The sequence below is a fragment of the Syngnathus scovelli genome, chromosome 18, assembly GCF_024217435.2.
Source record: "Syngnathus scovelli strain Florida chromosome 18, RoL_Ssco_1.2, whole genome shotgun sequence".
Classification (NCBI taxonomy): Eukaryota; Metazoa; Chordata; class Actinopteri; order Syngnathiformes; family Syngnathidae; genus Syngnathus; species Syngnathus scovelli.
Window position 1 is genome coordinate 8,667,032 of NC_090864.1, and position 19,486 is coordinate 8,686,517.

The 19,486-nt window shown below is 39.9% G+C and overlaps 2 protein-coding genes across 4 annotated transcripts in view; one reads left to right on the forward strand and one right to left on the reverse strand.

Moving 5' to 3' along the window:
* Positions 1-12,873, reverse strand: part of LOC125986226 (guanine nucleotide exchange factor VAV3) — a 29,352-nt gene extending 16,479 nt beyond the window's left edge. The window contains 4 exon segments of the mRNA XM_068648778.1: positions 341-406; positions 479-537; positions 6,191-6,307; positions 12,491-12,873. Of these exon segments, the coding sequence (XP_068504879.1) occupies positions 341-406; positions 479-537; positions 6,191-6,307; positions 12,491-12,697 (449 nt within the window). The 5' untranslated portion in view covers positions 12,698-12,873.
* Positions 12,874-14,977: 2,104 nt separating this feature from the next.
* On the forward strand, positions 14,978-19,405 carry selenoj (selenoprotein J). Of its 3 annotated transcripts, none has more exons than XM_049749802.2 (10): positions 14,978-15,057; positions 15,677-15,743; positions 16,291-16,470; positions 16,699-16,797; positions 16,858-16,950; positions 17,016-17,172; positions 17,292-17,407; positions 17,487-17,564; positions 17,786-17,925; positions 18,676-19,405. In XM_049749802.2, exons 2-10 carry the CDS (start codon positions 15,677-15,679, stop codon positions 18,772-18,774), a joined length of 1,029 nt encoding a protein of 342 aa, XP_049605759.1. In that variant the 5' UTR covers positions 14,978-15,057; the 3' UTR covers positions 18,775-19,405. The 3 variants fall into 3 exon arrangements, with proteins under 3 accessions (XP_049605759.1, XP_049605757.1, XP_049605758.1); XM_049749800.1 differs by lacking the exon at positions 14,978-15,057 and adding an exon at positions 15,411-15,576 and having other exon boundaries at positions 15,674-15,743; XM_049749801.1 differs by lacking the exon at positions 14,978-15,057 and adding an exon at positions 15,411-15,576.
* The last annotated feature ends 81 nt before the right edge of the window (positions 19,406-19,486 follow it).

Below are 19,486 nucleotides of genomic sequence, written 5' to 3' on the forward strand. Positions count from 1 at the left end.
ATGAACCTATTTGTCGAGGCTTTCAATTAACATGCAAATTTAGAATTCTTGAGATGAATGCGGGTTGAACGAGCAGACGGTCAAAGCGCAAGCTGCACATGAAAAAAAAATCAAAAAGCAGGCTGAGGTAGCAATGGCTGCCTTCCAGTCATCACCCAGGCAACAAATGTTCCTCAACCATACAGCATGCTGTCGCTCGTAGGAGGGAGACTAAATTCCCCTCGAGGCGAAAACCTAGATTATTTCATGCTAGGAAATTCATAAAAAATCCACCAAATGTTGAATAAAAACTGATCCTGAAGCCACAGCAGCAGGAAAAATATATGATTAGGACACATACTCCATGAGGTCTTCAAGGTGGTTGTAGATATCCTCATCTTCAACACTTTCTTCAGTTGGAAAAGACCTTTAAAAAAAATTACACTTTTCAGTCACTTTATATTATTGACCCCTAAAAACATTCTAAACAGAACCATACCTGATTCCAGTTTGCTGTGCAATCAATGTGAGGGAAAGCTTAGAAAGTGTGTCCATAACCTGCAACGAAAAAGAAAACAAGGATATAATTATTAATAAATAATTCATAAGAATATTGTCACAGCATCATTTGAAGCACAAGAATGTGAGGGTAGCAATTCTCACATTTTGACACTAGAGGGAGGCCTTTTCAAACTTTTCAAAACAGTGTCAATGGTATGTGCTTACCAAAATAATTTACCACATATATATTTTAAGAAAAGAAATAAAAAAGACCAATGGGAGATGACAGTGCCATGCAAGTATGTGACTTAATAAGCATGTCATGATGGCTAGATGATTGAGTCATCACCCATATGTTTTTTTTTTTTTTTTCTGGCAATACTGTTTGTAGCCAAAGAAGCCACAGACAGCCATTTATAGGTCATCAATTCACTGACACGACACACAGAGACATGCCCTGGGGTGCTCCAACAGATCAGTACCGATCAACACAACTGGCTCTTTCCTGTTCTCTACCACTAACTAATCGCACAAAAAAGAAAAGGCAAACTTTAAATGGTCACCCATTAAACACCAAATGAAACAAAAAAAAGGTACCGAAAGGGATTATTGCTAAATTTGGATTACGTATTATACAGTATATGTTTTTTTTTTCTCACTGGGTGTCAAACATTCACGCTCACAGTTTAGTTTTATATTCCATCCAATAAATAGTCAAGGCAGGCCAATTGGCTGGCTCACCAAGATCCAATGTGTGCTGAACAGAAGACTGGAGGCGCTCCAGTGGGATGAGTCGCCCTTCAGCTTCTCTGACTATGTTAGTCACACATATTTGCAACACAAGTGACCATCTGCACACAGCCAGAGAATGTAGCTGGACATCTCACTATAAAAAAAATAAAATAAAAAAAAACACGTGTCCAATCAACATTGACTAAAGTAAATGATGGGTTTGAAATCCAAGTGGCAGTGAATTTGAATTGAGGAGCCAAAAAAAAGTGGGTGCAAATAGCGGAGCAAAAATAAATATAATTGCTGCCTTTTAGTCCATGGCATGAGGATGTCGAAGATTTAACAATATAAAATCACAGTCATCGAGTCTTTAAAGCTGCATATGAATGACCAATGACATCAGCTCAAATTATTAACCTTAATTCGATTGCTCTATTTTTAATTCACAACCTCAAGCAATTACCTGAGTAGATTACCTTCCTAATGTTTTGAACCTTTTAATTAGAAATATAATTACATATTATATTTTTTCCTATAGTAAATGGGGGGGCATCAATAAAAATGGCGTCTCTGTCATAGTTGGGGACTGTTGTAGTAAAATAAAATGTATCGCCCTACATTTTCAAAAAAAGAGTCTAGCTCGAGTATGACCTGTTTTTTTTTTTAAAGATAGCTAGAAGCCAAACTGTGAAGGACATATTCAAGCACACAAAATGAGCAGGTGTGAAAGCGCCTTCATAAGGTGTTAGCATCAAATGCGCTTGACTCCAGTGCTTAGTTCTCAGTCTTATGTAACACAGCGTCTATCATCTGTAATCTAATTCCTCATAAAGTTATCTACGCAGGGATATTAGTCTTCTTGAATCTGACAAAAACAAACACTGGGACTTGGCTTTTAAAAGCCACTGCGGTTTTTGTGACGCCGTAACGACTGACACGAGTTGAAAGTCTCTCTGTGTTGAATTTGCGGGCCATGTTTGAAAAAAAGAAAAAAACGGCTGGTAGGAGAGCAAATTCATTCAATTCTAGTTCCAAAATTAAACTTTTACAAACAAGCATTTGGTGAAAGACTGTTTGTTGTCTACGTCTGTGTGACAGATGCAGTGTACAAGTTCCAGTCCACATAGTGAGAAGCCAATAAAAATCTGATAAGCTCAGAGAGGAGGCAAGCTAATGTTTGGCAATCAACGCCATGGCTCATTAACACCAGTAATGCATAATTAGCAAGCCTGGATATACAGATGTTGGAATGCAGCGCACGTCTTCCCTCGGTCCTCGTTGCCAACGTAATTTCCTCGACAAAGCCACCTCACACCTCGACTAAACCTGCCGTGACGATGCTCCCTCGATTCAGTTTTGTCACTCGATACTAATGACTCAACAACTGGCACAGGTTTCCTCATGTTCAGAAATGAATTTTCCAGAAGAAAATGCTTGGAACAGATCCGTCCCAATGGAAGCTGAAGACACTCCAAAGTCGTCGTCTAACTTAAGTCATGTGATCTTCCTCAAGTCAACCAAATAACCGCAACGTCTTCAAAAATTGTTCTCGCTCTCCCACAGCGTTCATGAACATATCACATATGGGTCACACACAGCTTCAAACTATTTTGGCATGCACGCTGACTGGGTTATGCTGATATTACAGCACGGCTTGAAGCCTTGATGCGTAAAGTAGCACATCTGATCTTCTAAATCTTCACCTTGCTGACAGCTGGAGGGAGGGGAAACTTACAACTGCCAACATCAACATGTCACACACATGCTTGTTTATGAGAAACCGTGTCAAGTCTCCAAATGCAACATGAACTTAACAGTCCTTAATTAATAGCAATTTAAAAAAAAAAAAAGTTTGCATCGTTTCCATTAAGGATGTTGAAATCACGAAGAATTAAATACTGCACAAGCGTTCACTGCCTACTTTCAGTCACGCAGCTGTGCACAATTGGAAATGACTAGAATCATTTGAGTCAGAGTAAAACGAAACCACGCATCCGTTGGAAATACGCAAAATGGTGTATTTATAGCTTTTTACAGAGGCGGGAGATGATGTGACTTGAAGACAATAGGTGCGACAAAACTGTAAAATTAGTATGCAGGCTTGGTGGCATACCTGACTTGAAATGTACAGCTCATTATGTAAATTTGAGGAATGGAATATTTTGCTGGTTGCCACACAGTATATAATGAGGTGAGATATTTTCTGAACATTCTTGTGGAGTGCATCCACCTACTCCACCTCCACCTCTGGGAAGCAATATAGGAGAGGAAAGGGGAGGGGGGGAGTAAGCGTTGAGCATCTGGAAAAAAGATAAATGCTCCAGAAATATTTATGTTCCAGACCAAACATACCTTGAAATATCATAAACACCCTTATGAATTGTTACCGGAGTGATGGCAGATGCCGCTTAAGTCACTTCATCTAGGATTTTAAAAAATGTGAAATGTATTCGCCACAATCGGACAAACAATGTAACATGGAGGAAAAAGATGTCAGAAAGTAGGCCAGTGAGGTGAGGGAGACGAGTTTGGAGTCTTGCATTTCATCCTTTGGTACTCTTTGATCGTGTCCACGGTGGCTCAGCTTCACCGGCTGGCCGGGGCCCAGCGGTGGCCTAGAAATAATCTGCCATGTATCCTCGACACAACAACCAGCGAGAGTAAAAAATGTTGCCTTCTCACCAAGGTGCCAGAAAACACATTAGCCCTCAACCTCCTTGTTTGTACTGCACTTTTGACATCTCATTCCAAAATGAAATGTATTTAACAAAAATGTATCCAGGACTCAGGGTTGTTATTTTACGGAGAAAAGCTGAAAATACACATTCGGTACTTTTTATTGGATCTTCTCTCTCTTCCCTGCAGCTTTAATGTTGGGAACTCAGTGGGGGGTTTCCTTTCAACTCGTATTGTATGTACAGCAAAGCGCACACTCGCTGACGGATGGATGATGAATCTGTTCAGTCACTTGACTCAACACGGATAGCATAATTGGTTATTTGACCAAAAATTAAGCCAAAAAACATGCATAATTCACAGAAATGTGTTTATGCAACTTGGAAATATGTTCAAAAAACAAACTATGAGCATCACGGTGAAAATATTGTATTTTCAGCTAAATGAAAAAAGAGACTTGGTGTTTGTGCGTGCGTTCACGAAGGCCAACACGTGTGTGTGACTCAAGTAAATGCAAGCGCCATGCGAATCCATGAATTATCCACAAACCTCGCAGCACTCCGACTATAAAGCTTCTATCGAATTTTAAAATTCCAAAATTTATAATCCTTACAAACGGAAAATGGAAATGACGACACGCTCGATGCTATTTGCTCAATCCGGCGTGGCCAGTGTAAGCTGTGAAGGAAAATGTAGCCCACACAGTAGCTAAAGCAAAAGAAAATCTGCAAAGATCGAAAATGGAGGGAGGGAAACTTAGAGTATCCATTAACACAGATGACATATGATAATATCTGGTCACACAAATCTTCTGGTTAGAGAACAGCTGAAGGGCAACGGGAGGGGGGGGGGGAGCAGGTCGGATGATATCTCGCTGCTTTAGTTAAACTGATACCTGAGGGGGGGGATAAGGAATCAATAAACCTCCAGCTCCTGCTTCACTTTCCATGTCTTGATTGAATGATAGGATCCAAATGCAAATCAATCCTGTTTTGTCACTGCTTCCTTGGAAGTCACAATATCCTATCACCGGTGTGCTATTTTTAGAACCGGCCTGCAAGTTGCTCATGCGTTCATTGTGTCCCCTGCTCTGAAAGGGTCACTTGTATTTTGCCAATACATTCTTTCCTACTGACTCTACAAAAAAAAGCTGCATCCAGATTTTAGAACCATATTTGTCAAAGATGAATGTATGACACAAGCAGACGAGAAACACTGAATTTCTATAAAAGAGGTACAGAAAGTCTTCAGGTCAATCCGTGACATTATTTTCCAACGACTTAGCAACTTGTCAACACCTAGCATGGAAATATCCGCTCAGCTTTTTTGTTTTAAAACAAGCTGCAATGACACGTGTCGAGTCAAAAATGAGGTCACATGACGAGCAAGCTTCCTAAATACTTTGAATCTCCCGCTCCCTGAGGAACGCCGTAGTTCGAAACCCTTCGTGTATCTTCAAGGCAAGATGTGTACACCAGATGTTGTTTGATTTTTTTAGTTTATCCTTTTTTTTTTAAAGATGTTGAAGGTCAGGAAGAATTTCTCCCGTGATTCCACCACTATATGAACGCTACAATAAACAGACAGTTGATATTTAATTCATAGGGAGCAAGGCAGCTATTTTTAAAACAAAAAAAAAAGCAGGTGAGTGGCAGCTTAGCCCATTGCGGCTGCTCCTTGCTCCATTAGCTTCTGCAGATCCAGCCAAGCGAGCATCACAGGTGCCCGGCTTGCTGTCTAATTCTAGAGATGTAAAATTTACTCTGGGGCAATGTAGGAGTCACTCAAGAGAGTCATCAAAATTGTTCTGCCTGAGCCAAATGGAATCACAGGAGAAAAAAAAAACTGCATTTGTATTTGAATCACGTAGATGCCACAAGAAGGGGTTTAAGCGTATTTAGGGAACTTGTTTTTTATATTTGCAATCATTAAGGACTGATACTATCAACAAATAGAGAAGCTACACCTCATCATAGCCAGGCTCAAAAATCGAAACACTTCATAACTCGTGCTGGCTTCCAGGCCTAAAGATTTCTAATTAAACCTCCTGGGGACATTCCGGCTGGGGTCAGCGTGAGGCTTGTCAAAGAACTTTCCAAGCAAAGAGTCAGCAACCTTATCAAAATTAATGAACCCTTGTCCAGACTTTGCAGACTCAAAAAAAGACAGCTTGCTTGCTTCGACGTTTTCTTCCCAATTTGTCATGCTGCTGCTTACACCAAATTTTGTTGAAGTTCATTTATTTATTCACAAATAAATTGCCCAAAAAAAGCAAGTAGACAGAACCGGTTAGGACACTTACCTTTCCAAAATCCCTGACGTCAAAAAGGTCAAAGGCCTCAAACAGCTCACTTTTCTTCATGCCAAATACGTCATTGCACACCGCCAGAAAAGTTCTGATGTTCTTCAGGCAGAGGAACTATGTTGGGAAGAGAAACATTATCAGTGTGTGAGGTGTACATGTACAAATAATTTTATTTTAACAGAGCTACAGATCAAGTAACTTCATTTTTAGTAGAGATGGACGAGTATCGGTACCAGGTATCGGTACCTGCCTTATTTCAAGGGAACGATACTTGCGACGGCGGCAAATGTGATCATTTTAGAATTTGAAATTAGAAGAATAATAACTTGGCATTGTTATTATGCTTATCAATATTTTTATTGTAAAAATACTTGTGGTATCGGCACTTGGTATCGGTAACTACTGAAGAACTCGCACTGGCATTGGGTCTGGAAAAAAAAAGGATTAAAGAATTGAGAAAAAAATGAGTTGCACTATGATGATTTACCAAAACCTTTCTTTCAGACTATGATAAGTGTTTTTAAGGAAAGCAGGGAAGGGGAAGGTGTCACCAGAGTGACGTTAGCCAACATGCGGTATCGCTGGCTTGTGGCCGCTATCCTTCCTGTAATTGATACAGGATGGAAGTGAGGAGCATGCTGATGAAAGAACTTTTTTTTCAGGAAGTGATGTTTTTGTCACATCACTATCCACCCACACTCATGGGACTAGGTTAGCCAGATGACCTCATGTGCAAATGTGCATTCCACAACGAATCGATGTGAACAGTTCACTGCGCAGTCGTAGATCAAATCAAGAATCGGATGTATAATTGAACACAGGGTTGAATATAAATGAAGTGTGTTTTTCAAATTGAGCTAAACACTGCTCCATTGAAGGCGGCATTATTCTATTATTCACAGCGCACGTTCCCTCATAATGAGATTTTTCCAAGTGATGCATAAAATATGAAATAGTCCAACTGAATTTCCTTCTGAAGACATCAAGCGGCACCTAAACCAATGAGCAACCAGCTGTAACTGTATTATTGAATGTTTTACGTTTGTGCACATCAGTCTATTTTATCAGACAAGCACATCTTGTCCGCCTACGGTCTCTGGAGAGTCTCCGGGGATTCTGTATATTATCTAAGGGAAGCAGCTTCACGCGGAACTCATGAAGCACAGTGTGTCAGGCCGGCTGCAATGAGCTGAGGACAGTTGAGGGGAAGTTGAAGAAGAACTTTGGCAGTAAGACAGCAAAAGTCAAAATAAATGACATTGTTGATCAATTGTTTTGTTCTATTTTTTTTTTTGTTAGGATTTGGCTATGGCAGTCGTGCTGTGTTTGAAAATACAAAAATATTTAACATCTTGCAGCAATATGAACACATCTTATTCGGAGGAACTGTTAGCAATCTGTCGAGAAGAAATAAGTTAAGCTCCTGAGATTCGGGAAACAAACCATCATTGTTGAAATAAGCTAGAGAGAACGTGTTGGCTTTAATAATGTGATCACACCAAATTATTCATGACATTAGTCTTACCAATTTGAAGTCACCTGATCTCCAACGCATAAAATCAAAGAAATCAAAATGAGGCATCCGTCGGCAAAAATTTATCTAAACCACTGATTTTAAAAAACACCTTCCTTAGCAACTGATCATCAAAATGTATTCTTTTTAAGCGAGTGCCTTTTTAGTCAGTCACATGACGATGAACTGAAAGGTGATTGGTTAACATGACTCAACTTTGATGTTTGATCTGGTTCTTTGACCAAAGACGTTTATAGCCACTTTATTTTTTCCACTTCTTGTGTAGGAATAGAAATGGATAACTGATTTATTTGCATTAAAAAAAATAATTCAAATGCATTGAACAATTCACATAGGCATCATGCAAGTGCAACCTCAAAATCAATCCATCATGTGATTAAAATTACCGCCACAAAGCAGAATAAAGACTTCTGTTGGTATTATTCTATTTCATAACGGTGGGTGGGGGAGGTAGAAACACAACATTTATAAAGAATAGTGTGTAAAGAGCTTTAAATCCCACCACTCTATTTAATCTTAGCCCAAGCATCTGGAATATCAAACACGAAACGAGGCCTGAGAGTCAAGTCGTCTCACTGCTGCTCTTTTTTTTTTTTTTATATGCTTTGTGTCCTCAATACAGATCCAGTTCCCGCTTATGTATTCCTTCATACACGTACGTCCAAGCTCCATAGCAACAAGCTGAAGCCTTTTTATGGCCCCTGCGCGTATTGTCGAGCGTAATGAAATCCAGTTTGTGTACGCTCGCTGCATGGCTGCACGGCTAAAGGCTTGTCTTGATTTTAACGTGCCAATCTAATCTATCTTCTTTTTTGTCTAAGGAAATCAATCTGTGGAGCTAAATTAAGCTTGGGCCACTTACATCCTATATGATTTTTTTTTTAATCTGATATGTGACAGACAGTTGAAGCCACCAGATTGGAGTTTTGACATGAGTCTTTGTCTGCCCGTCTAAGCAGGAAATGAGAGGTGCTGCACAAACGAAGACGCTGATAAAACCGTTTTTTTTATTTCGCCGCGCCGGGTTCACTCCAGGGACGCAAGAGACATGGCCTGACATTACATTTGACTTGGCTCGCTTCAGGGTCAATGCGAGCTGAAGCCTTTTCGAGTTGACTTTTTTGGTTGAGAGGCTTTCTTAGAATTGAGAGAAGCTGAAGACTGATCAATTCCATTTGTTAATGCAGTTTTCGAGCCGCACAACTGAGAATCAATCAAGCACTTCACCAGTATTCTTTTTTTTAACAGCAGAGGGACATTACCGCCTCCAAAATGTAAGCCATCCAATTGTTAAATCGATGGCGGCAACTAAAAGCTTGTCACGGCGCTTCCATGCAACTTCATGTCTCATTTACATCAGCGAGAATCAAACTGTTCAAATATATATACATTACGTGTCCTTGCTGTTGTGTCAACAGATAATAAATATAATATACAATTTTCCATGCTTCTCGCTTTTCTACATGTTAATACAATCAGGAAACACACACACGCACGCTTCCCAGCATGCCACCTCCCCCACGCTGCCAATAAATATGTCCAAAGCCATTTTCCATGAAATCCTACTTTTAACCCCTGTGACCCCCCCCCCACACACACACACACTTTCACTTCTACACAAAGCCCAACCCCCACTAGTAGATGGATGTGAATTACGGCCACTATGTGTGATATGAATCCAGTTTGTGACAAGAACTCACGGAGTTTTAGCTGATTGAAAATCCGATGTACGATGGTAAAGTTAATTCCTTTCACCGATTTTTTTATTTTGATTCGATTGTACAGGCGTGTCAATGAAGTACAACTTCGATTCTTCATTACACCAATAAGGGAATTCCCACTTCCGATATTGACAAAAGTCATCCATCACTTTGTCCATGAATGTCCCCCATGGGATCAATAAGAGATGCACGAGGCTTTGCGATTCACTCTATATGGTGTTTTTGTTTTTTGGGATGTTTACCTTCTTGAATTTATTATTTTTTCAGCAAAGAAAAATCAATATCACTGGATAATTTTCAGAGTCATTTGAGATAAGAGCTCTGCTTTCAATATAGACTATAATGGTTAGCCCGTATTGATTTTTCTTAATCAAATTCAACCCCGTCATGCTATGTAACATAATATTCATTGCATACAAACTCACCACCTTGAATATCTCCTCATAAGCTCATTTCTGGAGCCATTTTTAGAGGCTGACCACAGTTGCCTTGGTGATAGAATGAAAGTTCACTACGCTCTGTGCATGTGCAGCTAACGTGCACAAAACAATATAATCTTGTCTTCCATAATAATTACACGCAAGTCACTGTGCATAGAGCAGCGTATGTGCATGCATGGAATTGAGGTGACACTGCGGAACAAACCATCATCAAACGTCTGCTGCAAACGTTTTGAAGCAGAGCTCACTCGACGTTTTCACAGACTTTGGCATCAGAGATTTTTTTTTTGGTGTCGTCTTGATTAAATATACATAGGGAGCATTTATTATGTATTACGCTGTTCTCAAAGTGTACAAAAGTAATGTGCTTCGCTGACAGTATTTTGTATTGTGGCACTTGCTGAGCTACCTGCTGTGAAGGCCAACACATGTGATCATTCATAAATATTGAGATGATGTCATCATACCATCTCTTTTGTAGGTTAGGAATGTGTTGAGATACTAAAAGACCTCTATGTACTTTTCCTACTCTGTTTGATGCTCGTTAGAATTTGCATCTTTCCAACAATGAAGATTAAACCGTAGAAGGCGGTTATTGTTTTTTTTCTTAGTGTGAAGAGAAGGCGGCTTTTCGTTTCATTGTGTCTGACATGTCGCTGCTTTGGGCTGAGCTTTATTGAGGGCATGTTTAGTTTCATTTCCTTCCTCTATTCTGTTTCCTGATTTTTTTGTGCTGCTCTGTGTGGGAGATGTGTTCAGCTGTTGTAATACTTGCGACAAGCTTGTGTTGTTGGACAACAAGGTAACAGGAACTTCCCAACCGTAGGAATTGGAAGTTTTTCTCGTCAAATGAAAATACTGCAGTTAAAATAAGCAATGGCAAAATCAACCTCTTGAGCCTCTGATGCTTAAATTACGCAACCAAGTTGGGACAACAACCCATTCAGGGTTTTTTTTTGGATATATGAGTCCATAGGGGGGGACCCAGACAGCTTCTTTGTTGGCCAGTCCCATCACTGCTTTTGTCTTTCCATCTCAAGGGTCCCATGGGTTTAAGGCCACAGTGGTGTCACATGGGTTGTTATTAGCCAATGAGAAAAAAGCTGCCAGGGGGCCCTCATGAATAATGCACAAAAAAAAGAGGAAATTAAACTCCACCCCCAATTATGTAAATGTATCTATGAGAGGAGCTGACACTGATTTTCAACTAAATAGTGATGACCAAAGTCTATGTTAATATTTAAAATTTGAAGGATGTTACATGAAATAGCAAAAGATGACATCATGTGTTCATTAACTTGTACTATATGTCATTTGCAACTATGTTAGCCCACTAATTTCGCTCTACATGCATAAACACGGCCATGCATAAAAGAAATTGACTATAAATAGCCCGATAGGAGTCAAGTCATGCACTGTGCATGAACAGGACAGTCCAGTTCTTTTACAGCATTATGTCATGACTCACACTAATAATGTCTCGGTACTATTAGCTGCAAGTAAATGCAAATTCTCTTTCAAGCTCAATCAAGTTTTGCCTAGGTAGATCCTGCACTAGTTGATGTCATTAAAATTGCAAATGCGGATTTAAATTGTCCACTTGACCTGCTGGAGCTGACAAGCGGTTTGATTGTGAGAGACCTAACTACGTATTATATTGACCCGGCCACTGTGGCCATTGTGTTTGGAGAGCTTTTCCAGGAAACAGGGCCTAATACGACTCTCCATCCACGTGGCACGATATCAATACAAATGATATTTTCGATTTCAACCGGTTCTTAGTGTGTGTGAGTAAAGTTGCTCGGCAGGCTTAGTCGTTTCGCAGGCGCTGTGTGTGGTCACGGAATACAACACTCAATATTAATCTGGCTCCCTCTCTGGCTATTGAGGCAGATGCTATCTGACAAATAGGAAACATGTGGCCATAACTCTATCTAGCATAGACAACGCATAGACATCGCTCAGGTTTTGTTTTCCATTATGACTAGACTATTGGCAGCAAACTTGATGATTGTTACTTTGAGTCTTGTCGAGAGAGAAAAATAATCAAAATCACATTTTGCCCTAATCCACTGTTTTCATCAACCATAAAATGAGGAACATTTTAATGTGATTGTTCAAAGATGACCAAGGAGAAATATAAAATAACCAAATAAAATTGTTAACAGACTTTTGGGATTGTTACAATAAATGGGTTTGACGTAACTCTAGAACCGAATTTGGCTTACTTAATTAATATCACATTTAAAGTTTCTTTCCACCCTAACAACAATGTGTGTTTCATAAAACGTTAACCAATACGATTGGGATGATCCGTTATATCGTAAAATAGCGGAGGCGGTATTATAATGAGTAATATGCAGCCACATTGGAGCCAAAGTTAATAATTTCTTGAAGCAATAATCCAGATCGTTTGTTATATAACGCCGAATTCTCAAACTACTCTTTTATACACATGTGCGTTGCGGGATATGTTATTTTACGTGTATTAGTTTGCTAACAAATTAAGTGACCCTTAAAGTAGCGTCAATATTAAGGAAGTCTGGCGATGGCGCCGCGCTGCAGTTTGACAGCATAGAAATATGTTTCATTCTTATTTTACCTGTGACATTTGAGGTCGCAGATTGATCTCCTTTAGGTTGATCGAGTGTGGCCTGAGATTGTTGAGAAGATGGCAAAGAAGGACTCCATCCCGGAGCGTTTGGGCCAAGTCGAATACCTGCGCAGTCTCCCACGTAACCCGATGGTTCGCTGGAAGCACCTTGCAGTTAATCAGCCACAGCGCACACTGTCTCCAATACTCCATCATTACTATTCTGACTTGAGCGACAAAAAAAGACGAATTAGGCGTATTCGCTTAGGAAGTGCGCTTCCTTTTAGAGCGCGTCCATGTTCCAAGCCGATGAAAATGGAGCAGAGTCGCGCATAGATGGGCCGCAGTCGATGTGAGGTTGACAGCCTTGTGTGCTCGTATGACTGGATGGAGCGCACCCACTCGATCTCTCTCACTCGATTTCTCGTTCTCTCTTCCCTCCCCCTCATCCTCTTCCGCTTGACACTGCATTGCATTGCAGAAGACAGAGAACACGCTCAGAATTTTGCTTGTTGTAATGTATTGTGCAGAAAATTAGCAGGGTGGAAAGTGTAAATACAGAGATCCCTCGCTACTTCGCGTTTCGTTTATCGCGGCTTCACTACATCGCGGATTTTTTTTCCAAATTAAAAAAACATTTAAAAGTAAAACTTCTAAATTGAGGAAACTTGTGTCTAACTTTTAGGGCAATGTAGTTTTGCTCCAAATGTTCGTTTACATTCCTTTAGAAGTCCGTTAGTACGATCGTGAATTAGCATCTTTCCGCTAACTTGTTAGCCTGCCCAGTACTTCTTGTTGGTGACCGTACTTCGCAGATTTCATTTATCGCGGGTGGTTTTTGGAACCAATTATCCGCGATAAACGAGGGATTGCTGTACTTTTTTTACTAGTACTTGAGTATATTTCTCAGGTGGGTCACTCCAGAATTGTAGAAAATTTGACAAAATGTAACAGTGTGACGCTGTGATGTTCTCCAACACTACAAACAACAATGACAAATAATAATTTTTCATTTAGGCACCCAGTCTAGTTGCAGATTGTGAATGGCTGCTTTCTATTACTTTCTTTCCAGATTAAATACACCATCTCACAAATTGTCACTGCCCCCATATGCATTATGTCTTTTGACAATGAAAACCATTTAGAGCTCCTTCCCCATCCATCTACTACACCCTACCAGCGTCAATTAACAGTCAGACGACACCATTGTTTCCAACACAGCGGTTCCTGTTTACGGAATTGTACCATGACAAAAAGGTCATTCAGAATTTGTCCACTACCAAGCTCATTAATGCTCGCTACCTATTAACGCTGATTAAATTGATACATGGGGAAGAACCCTTTCGGTAGATATTGATAACGATTGATGATGGATGTTAGTTATTAAATGTGAAAATACAGAAACGTATTATTCTACTGTACTAGAAGTTTATGTTTGGCTAATCACATTAACATCTTGTTTCCAGTATTCCAGAAAAGAAATGGGAGCAAGAAAAAAAACACACAATTGCATAAGTTCAAGAAACAGCAAGCAAAAAGTGCACAATGTGTGACAACGAATCCCCCGAATTGCATTTCTAAACAGCAGCTGAGCGCACGGCCTTGTGGAAACAATGCATGTGCAGATTAGCCGACAGATTATGTATACTGTTGGAAAAAACTGCCAAGAGCTAGAACTCTTCACCCCTGCTCGATTTCTCACATGTAGCTCATGCATCTTTATACTCGTGCAAAAGTTTCAATAGAAATCAGCTGTTTTCTAGTCTTTTGTTAACTTTCAGTCATCTGCTGCTATCTTCCATCCGGTTCCATGGCTGGCATAGCACAGATGACAGAAGAGGTGATAGGCGGCCGGAAGCTGATGTGCGTCTTAGCACTGTTCTCCTGTTACACTTTCCTCAAGCGCATTGGAAGCAGGAGGATTATCAACATTCATTGGATTAATTCAGGACTGGATCTGAAAGTTTCCCCAAGTGCGCTTTAACCTTGGTCTTTATGTTTAAATTAAGCTTTAGTGAAGTCAAATTTTGTGAAGATGGACATCACCTAAAAGATTTCGGATGGATTATTTGCCAGTCTGACATTTTTCAGTGACCCTGACTTTATTTGTGTTCATTGTTGTTAACCTGAATTGATCGGGTGAGTCTATTCTGTTTGCTGAAAGGACCATCAGAGAAATAAATGGCCTGGGATTTCCCCAAGAGAGATCTGGGACAGGCCTTGCGGGTCTCATCCGAGCGGAATCACCAATGGGGATCAGCTGGGAAAGCATCGGGATGGAGGCAATGGAGCGGAAGGTGAACATGACGCATCAAAATGGCTTCTAGTCATCATCTGGAGAGTCTGAAAGCTACTTCAATATGCAGCATTTGTCACTATTGAGCTGGAGGGTTTAAAAATGGATGACATAAAAGCATCACTATGATATATTTGACTTAACTTAGCACATCCTCTGTTTTGTCATTGGAGCTTCCTTATCAGGCGGTGGTACACTCCGCCTACTTTTTAAGGGGCGGAAAAGTCATCATGTCAAAAACCTCAAGTGAACGACAACAAAGTCACAAAGAGATCCAAAGGTAAAGGATTATTGCACTAACAACTGATTGCATTAATATTGAGAAGCTCATGTTTTTTTTGTAATTATTATTATTATTATGATTATTATTATGATCATCATTATTATTATTATTATTATTATTATTATTATTATTATTATTATTATTATTATTATTATTATTATTATTATTTTGGTTGTCATAGGGTGTATTCAGACCAGAAAAGTCCTTTGGTCCGCTGGTTTGGTCTGGACCAAAAGCGGATTTAATTTTTTTCGTTTTGTGCGCTTCCTATTTAGACTACATTGTGCAAGCAAAGTATATTTTATAAACACACCCACGCTTGTGACGATCTGTGCTCCTATTCGACACAGACCCGGAAACGGAGGAAAACATAGGAGTCTTCCGTGCTGCGTTCCTGCTCTGCATATTTGTGTTGTTGATTCGGATCTACGCTGTTTGTGTTCACACCTGGAGCGAACCGCTGTTTGTTTAATCCGCACCAAGATCCGTTTGCGTGTATTCACATCTGCACAAAAGGTCCGTACCAGCGTTACAGTCGAACTGTCAGGTCTGAATACACCCATAGTATTGCAGTATTTAACTTGAGTTGCTGTTTTTTCAAATGTGTTGAAAGCAGATGGCCATGAGTGCGCAAAGCAGAGCCCTTGGGGCCGTTATAGGGGCCGCTGTAGCAGATGCAGCAGGTGAGATAAAATGTCCTCATATGCTGAGAAAAAATGTTTTGCAGACCTGTAAAATAAATCAATTAGTTGTTTTTATCTCTAAATACATCATCGGCAACATAAATGGTTTTGTAATGCACTTTCATGCAGAGTAAAATTTTATCCGATTATTCGATTAATCGGCGCAATAGTTGATAGAATAAATATTGAGTATTTGTTGTACTACTATTTTGCTATCCAGCACTGTAGAAGATGAATTTACCATATAGCCAATTAGATTTTGATAATAATTTTTTATACAAAAAAGCCATAGAAATTGTGAAAATGGAAGTTAAGCGTATACATTAGTTATTCGGTACTCAATATTATCATTGCTTAATTTTTTATGTAAGCCATAAAACCAAACAAGTTGGGTGCATCTACAGGCAACTGTTCGAGCTGATAAGAAAAAAAAAAGGGGGGGGGGGGGGGGTCTCTTTATCTAAAATGAGCAGCTAATAAAATAAACTCCGATATGTTCTTGGTTTCCGTGTCTGTGTCAACTGCATGTGTGTGTTCTCCAATGCAGCCCAGCCCATGCACTGGATTTACAATCTAGACAGACTCCGAGAAGTTCTCGCTGACCTGGAACCCACACCAGAGTTTCGTGCCGACTCTGCAAATCCTTTTTACCGCAGGAAGACGGGCGAGCAGACGTGCTATGGAGACCAAGCTTACGTCCTGTTGGAATCGTTGAGTCAGTGTGGAGGTACACAACTGACTCAGGCGAGACAATGTGTCATATGTTGTAAAAACAGTTGTTGTTTTTTTTAAAGATTATTTTCAAATGTGTCATCACCGCTGGGAAAGAAGACGATTAGCAAATTTCCTGAGAAAAATAAAACTGTGATTAAATACTAAAATAAAATAAATTGATTATTTCCAGAAGGAGCCAGATTACGATGTTGAGCAATATGAATTTTTTTCGTGTCGGCAGGTGTCAACGTGGAGGATTTGACTCAGCGTTTCTACAAATTCTTTGGCCCGGAGACAGTGTATGACCTGCCAGTCAATGACCCTTACCGCAAGGAAGGAGGTACACTAAATTTTCACTCATTACTAAATTCAAAAGATAATTTAAAAAATATTTTTTTAGGCCCCAAAGCTGTCCTTCCGATTGATGGTCCATGGAGGCATGCGAGCATCAAAGTTTTCTTAAAAAATGTGGATTCCGGCAAAGAAGAAACTGGTAAATAATAACAATTATTAACTGCTAATTAGCATTGTGACATATTTTCTTTTTTTTTTTTTGAGGCTGTGACAAGGACTGCCAAATGGACGGAATTACCAAGCTAGCCCCAGTGGTGGCTTTTTATGCCGGCCAACCTGAAATGCTGGACCAAGTGGAAAAAGTTACACGGGTGACCCAAAATAACGACTTATGTGTGGCTGTGACATTGGCCGCGGCTCGGTAAGGAGAAAAAAGAAAAAAAAGAAACAATGACGACATTCCATTCTTAACATTTGGTTTCTCGTTGGAGGGAAAGTTGTAAACCTCAACCGGTTTGTCTGTTTTATGAATGTGGTCAGGTTTTTGGAACATTTTATTCTGAATGGTCCAAGTTCCAAAGCTCTGGAAGCAGTTTTGGCTCAGTTGAATGATCCACAAAGACAAAATCCTCAAGAGCTTGATAATGCAATCATTGGTGAGACAATCTTTGTATTTAAAAAGCATCCTCCAAATCAAGATAAATGATTTTATTGCTTTTTATGTCTTTACGGAAGCACAACTCAACGAGGTGAAGAAAAATCTGGCCAAGCCGACCCAGCAGCTCATACCCGCTCTCTTCACAAACACATGAGGTACATTTAATCTGATGACACGGCAAAATTCTCACACCCCTCTGGTTCTAGCCTTTCATCTCCCCACTAATGATCTCCTTTCAACTGCCTTTTTATTTTCCCCTTTCCTACTGTGTTAACCATCTTAAGTTTTACAAGACTCAAAGGTGGAGACGATAAATACTCGTGAAAAATTTTGCCCCTGGGAGGTTAAATTATGATGTTCGGGTTTTTTTTTTCAGCTTTGCCCGGTGCGTTCCAAGGAGCGCTACATGGAGTCCTGACATCCAGTCGATTGGATGAAGCTGTCAGGGACACCATGCGTTGCGGGGGATGCACCTCCAGCCGAGGTTCCTTCATCGGAGCCTGCTTCGGGGCACAGGTCTGGGAACGACCCACTATAAGGATTCTGGAGAGCAGAATCTGAGTCACACACTCCAATATCCTGCAATTATTTTTTTTTTCAAACTCCAAACCTGTCTTAAAATTCTCAAGGCTGCTCATTCTGGTTTTTTTTTTTTCTAAATTGAGTTTAGCTCCCCATTGTGGATAAGCACACACACGTTACATCCATTGTCACGCTTTTAAAATGCGCAGTTTAAAATGGCAACGTGTCAAACGACTCCATTGAGGGAACGTTGTCAGAAAAGCAAAAAAAAACATTCAAAAGGCATTTGTGTTTTGGATGCATCTGGTAAAATCGAATCAGAAAGCTGGACCGCATGAATTTCTAATCAAGTACGGAAACGTTTGGATTTGGGCTCGAGGCCGGCTTGATTTCACTTCTCCATTTTGGAAGGGTAAACGCTGATCTGGCTCGTGTTTCCAATGTGGGGGCGGGATGGTGATAGCTGCGTCAGCTACAATGACATCATGGCAGCATGATGCTTCGTAACCTGCCAAGAAATTCTGCAAAGAACACGACACAGTAAACAGGACAACGACCGAAGTCATTTTTTTTTTTTTTGCCTTCTGTCTCCTTACCACCTTCTAAAAAGAACACAAGTTTGAGTTGTGCTACTTTGGAGGTTACATAACATAAAAGTGCTATGTTGTGAAATGAGTTTGAGCCTGGAGAAACTTTTGTTCCCCATATGTGTCACTCAATCTTATTTTAATGATGTCTTTGCAGACTGGCCTCCAAGGAATCCCCGAGTCCTGGAAGACAAGAACGCTCAGATATCCTCGACTGCTGGAGCTAGTTGAAAAGATGTTCCAAAAATCCGCTTAAATTGAAGTTGCGGGCTTTTCAGTGCGAGTTACTTTCCTTCAGTTGCAGATGTGTTTTGAAATGACAGTTCGTGACGGTCTCGTTTCAAAAGTCTCCGACAGAACGAGACTTGAATTTGTTTGTCGTATCAAAAAAAAAAACATCAGTTGCTGATAAAGGATAGTGTTACTTGCATGTGCGTGATGTTTTAATTGAAGTTCCCAAGATGGATAGTTGAGGTTTAACGTCTGGAAACATGATTTTTTTTTTTTTTTTTTTTTTTTTTGCTGAAGTGAAGAATTCATTTGGTTTTCGTCTTCCCACTCCACGGAGCATGTTTGGTTATTGAGAAGTGAAAGAGCAGATTTACTACTGGAACAACGCGAGACTGAAAATAATGCTTCCCTCAAAGGAGCTGTTCTGCCTTCTGAAAAGCGCTGACTTTTATTTTCATTTAAAGCACTTACCGCAACAAGTCTGAAGTTAAGAACAGCTTGATAACTTTTACATTACGGATGTAAAATAATACAGATATATAACAACTGCTTCATCTTTTCCCAGAGTGAAAATATTTTCACTATAAAAATGTCAAAGCGTGGTTTCAGAATATCACATGAATGAAGATGATGATGAATAAATTTCCACAACATTGTTTTGTTGGGTAAATATGTAAGAGTGCATAGGTAACAAACAGAAGGGAAGTCATTTGATTTCTCCCTGAGCCTGACTTCCT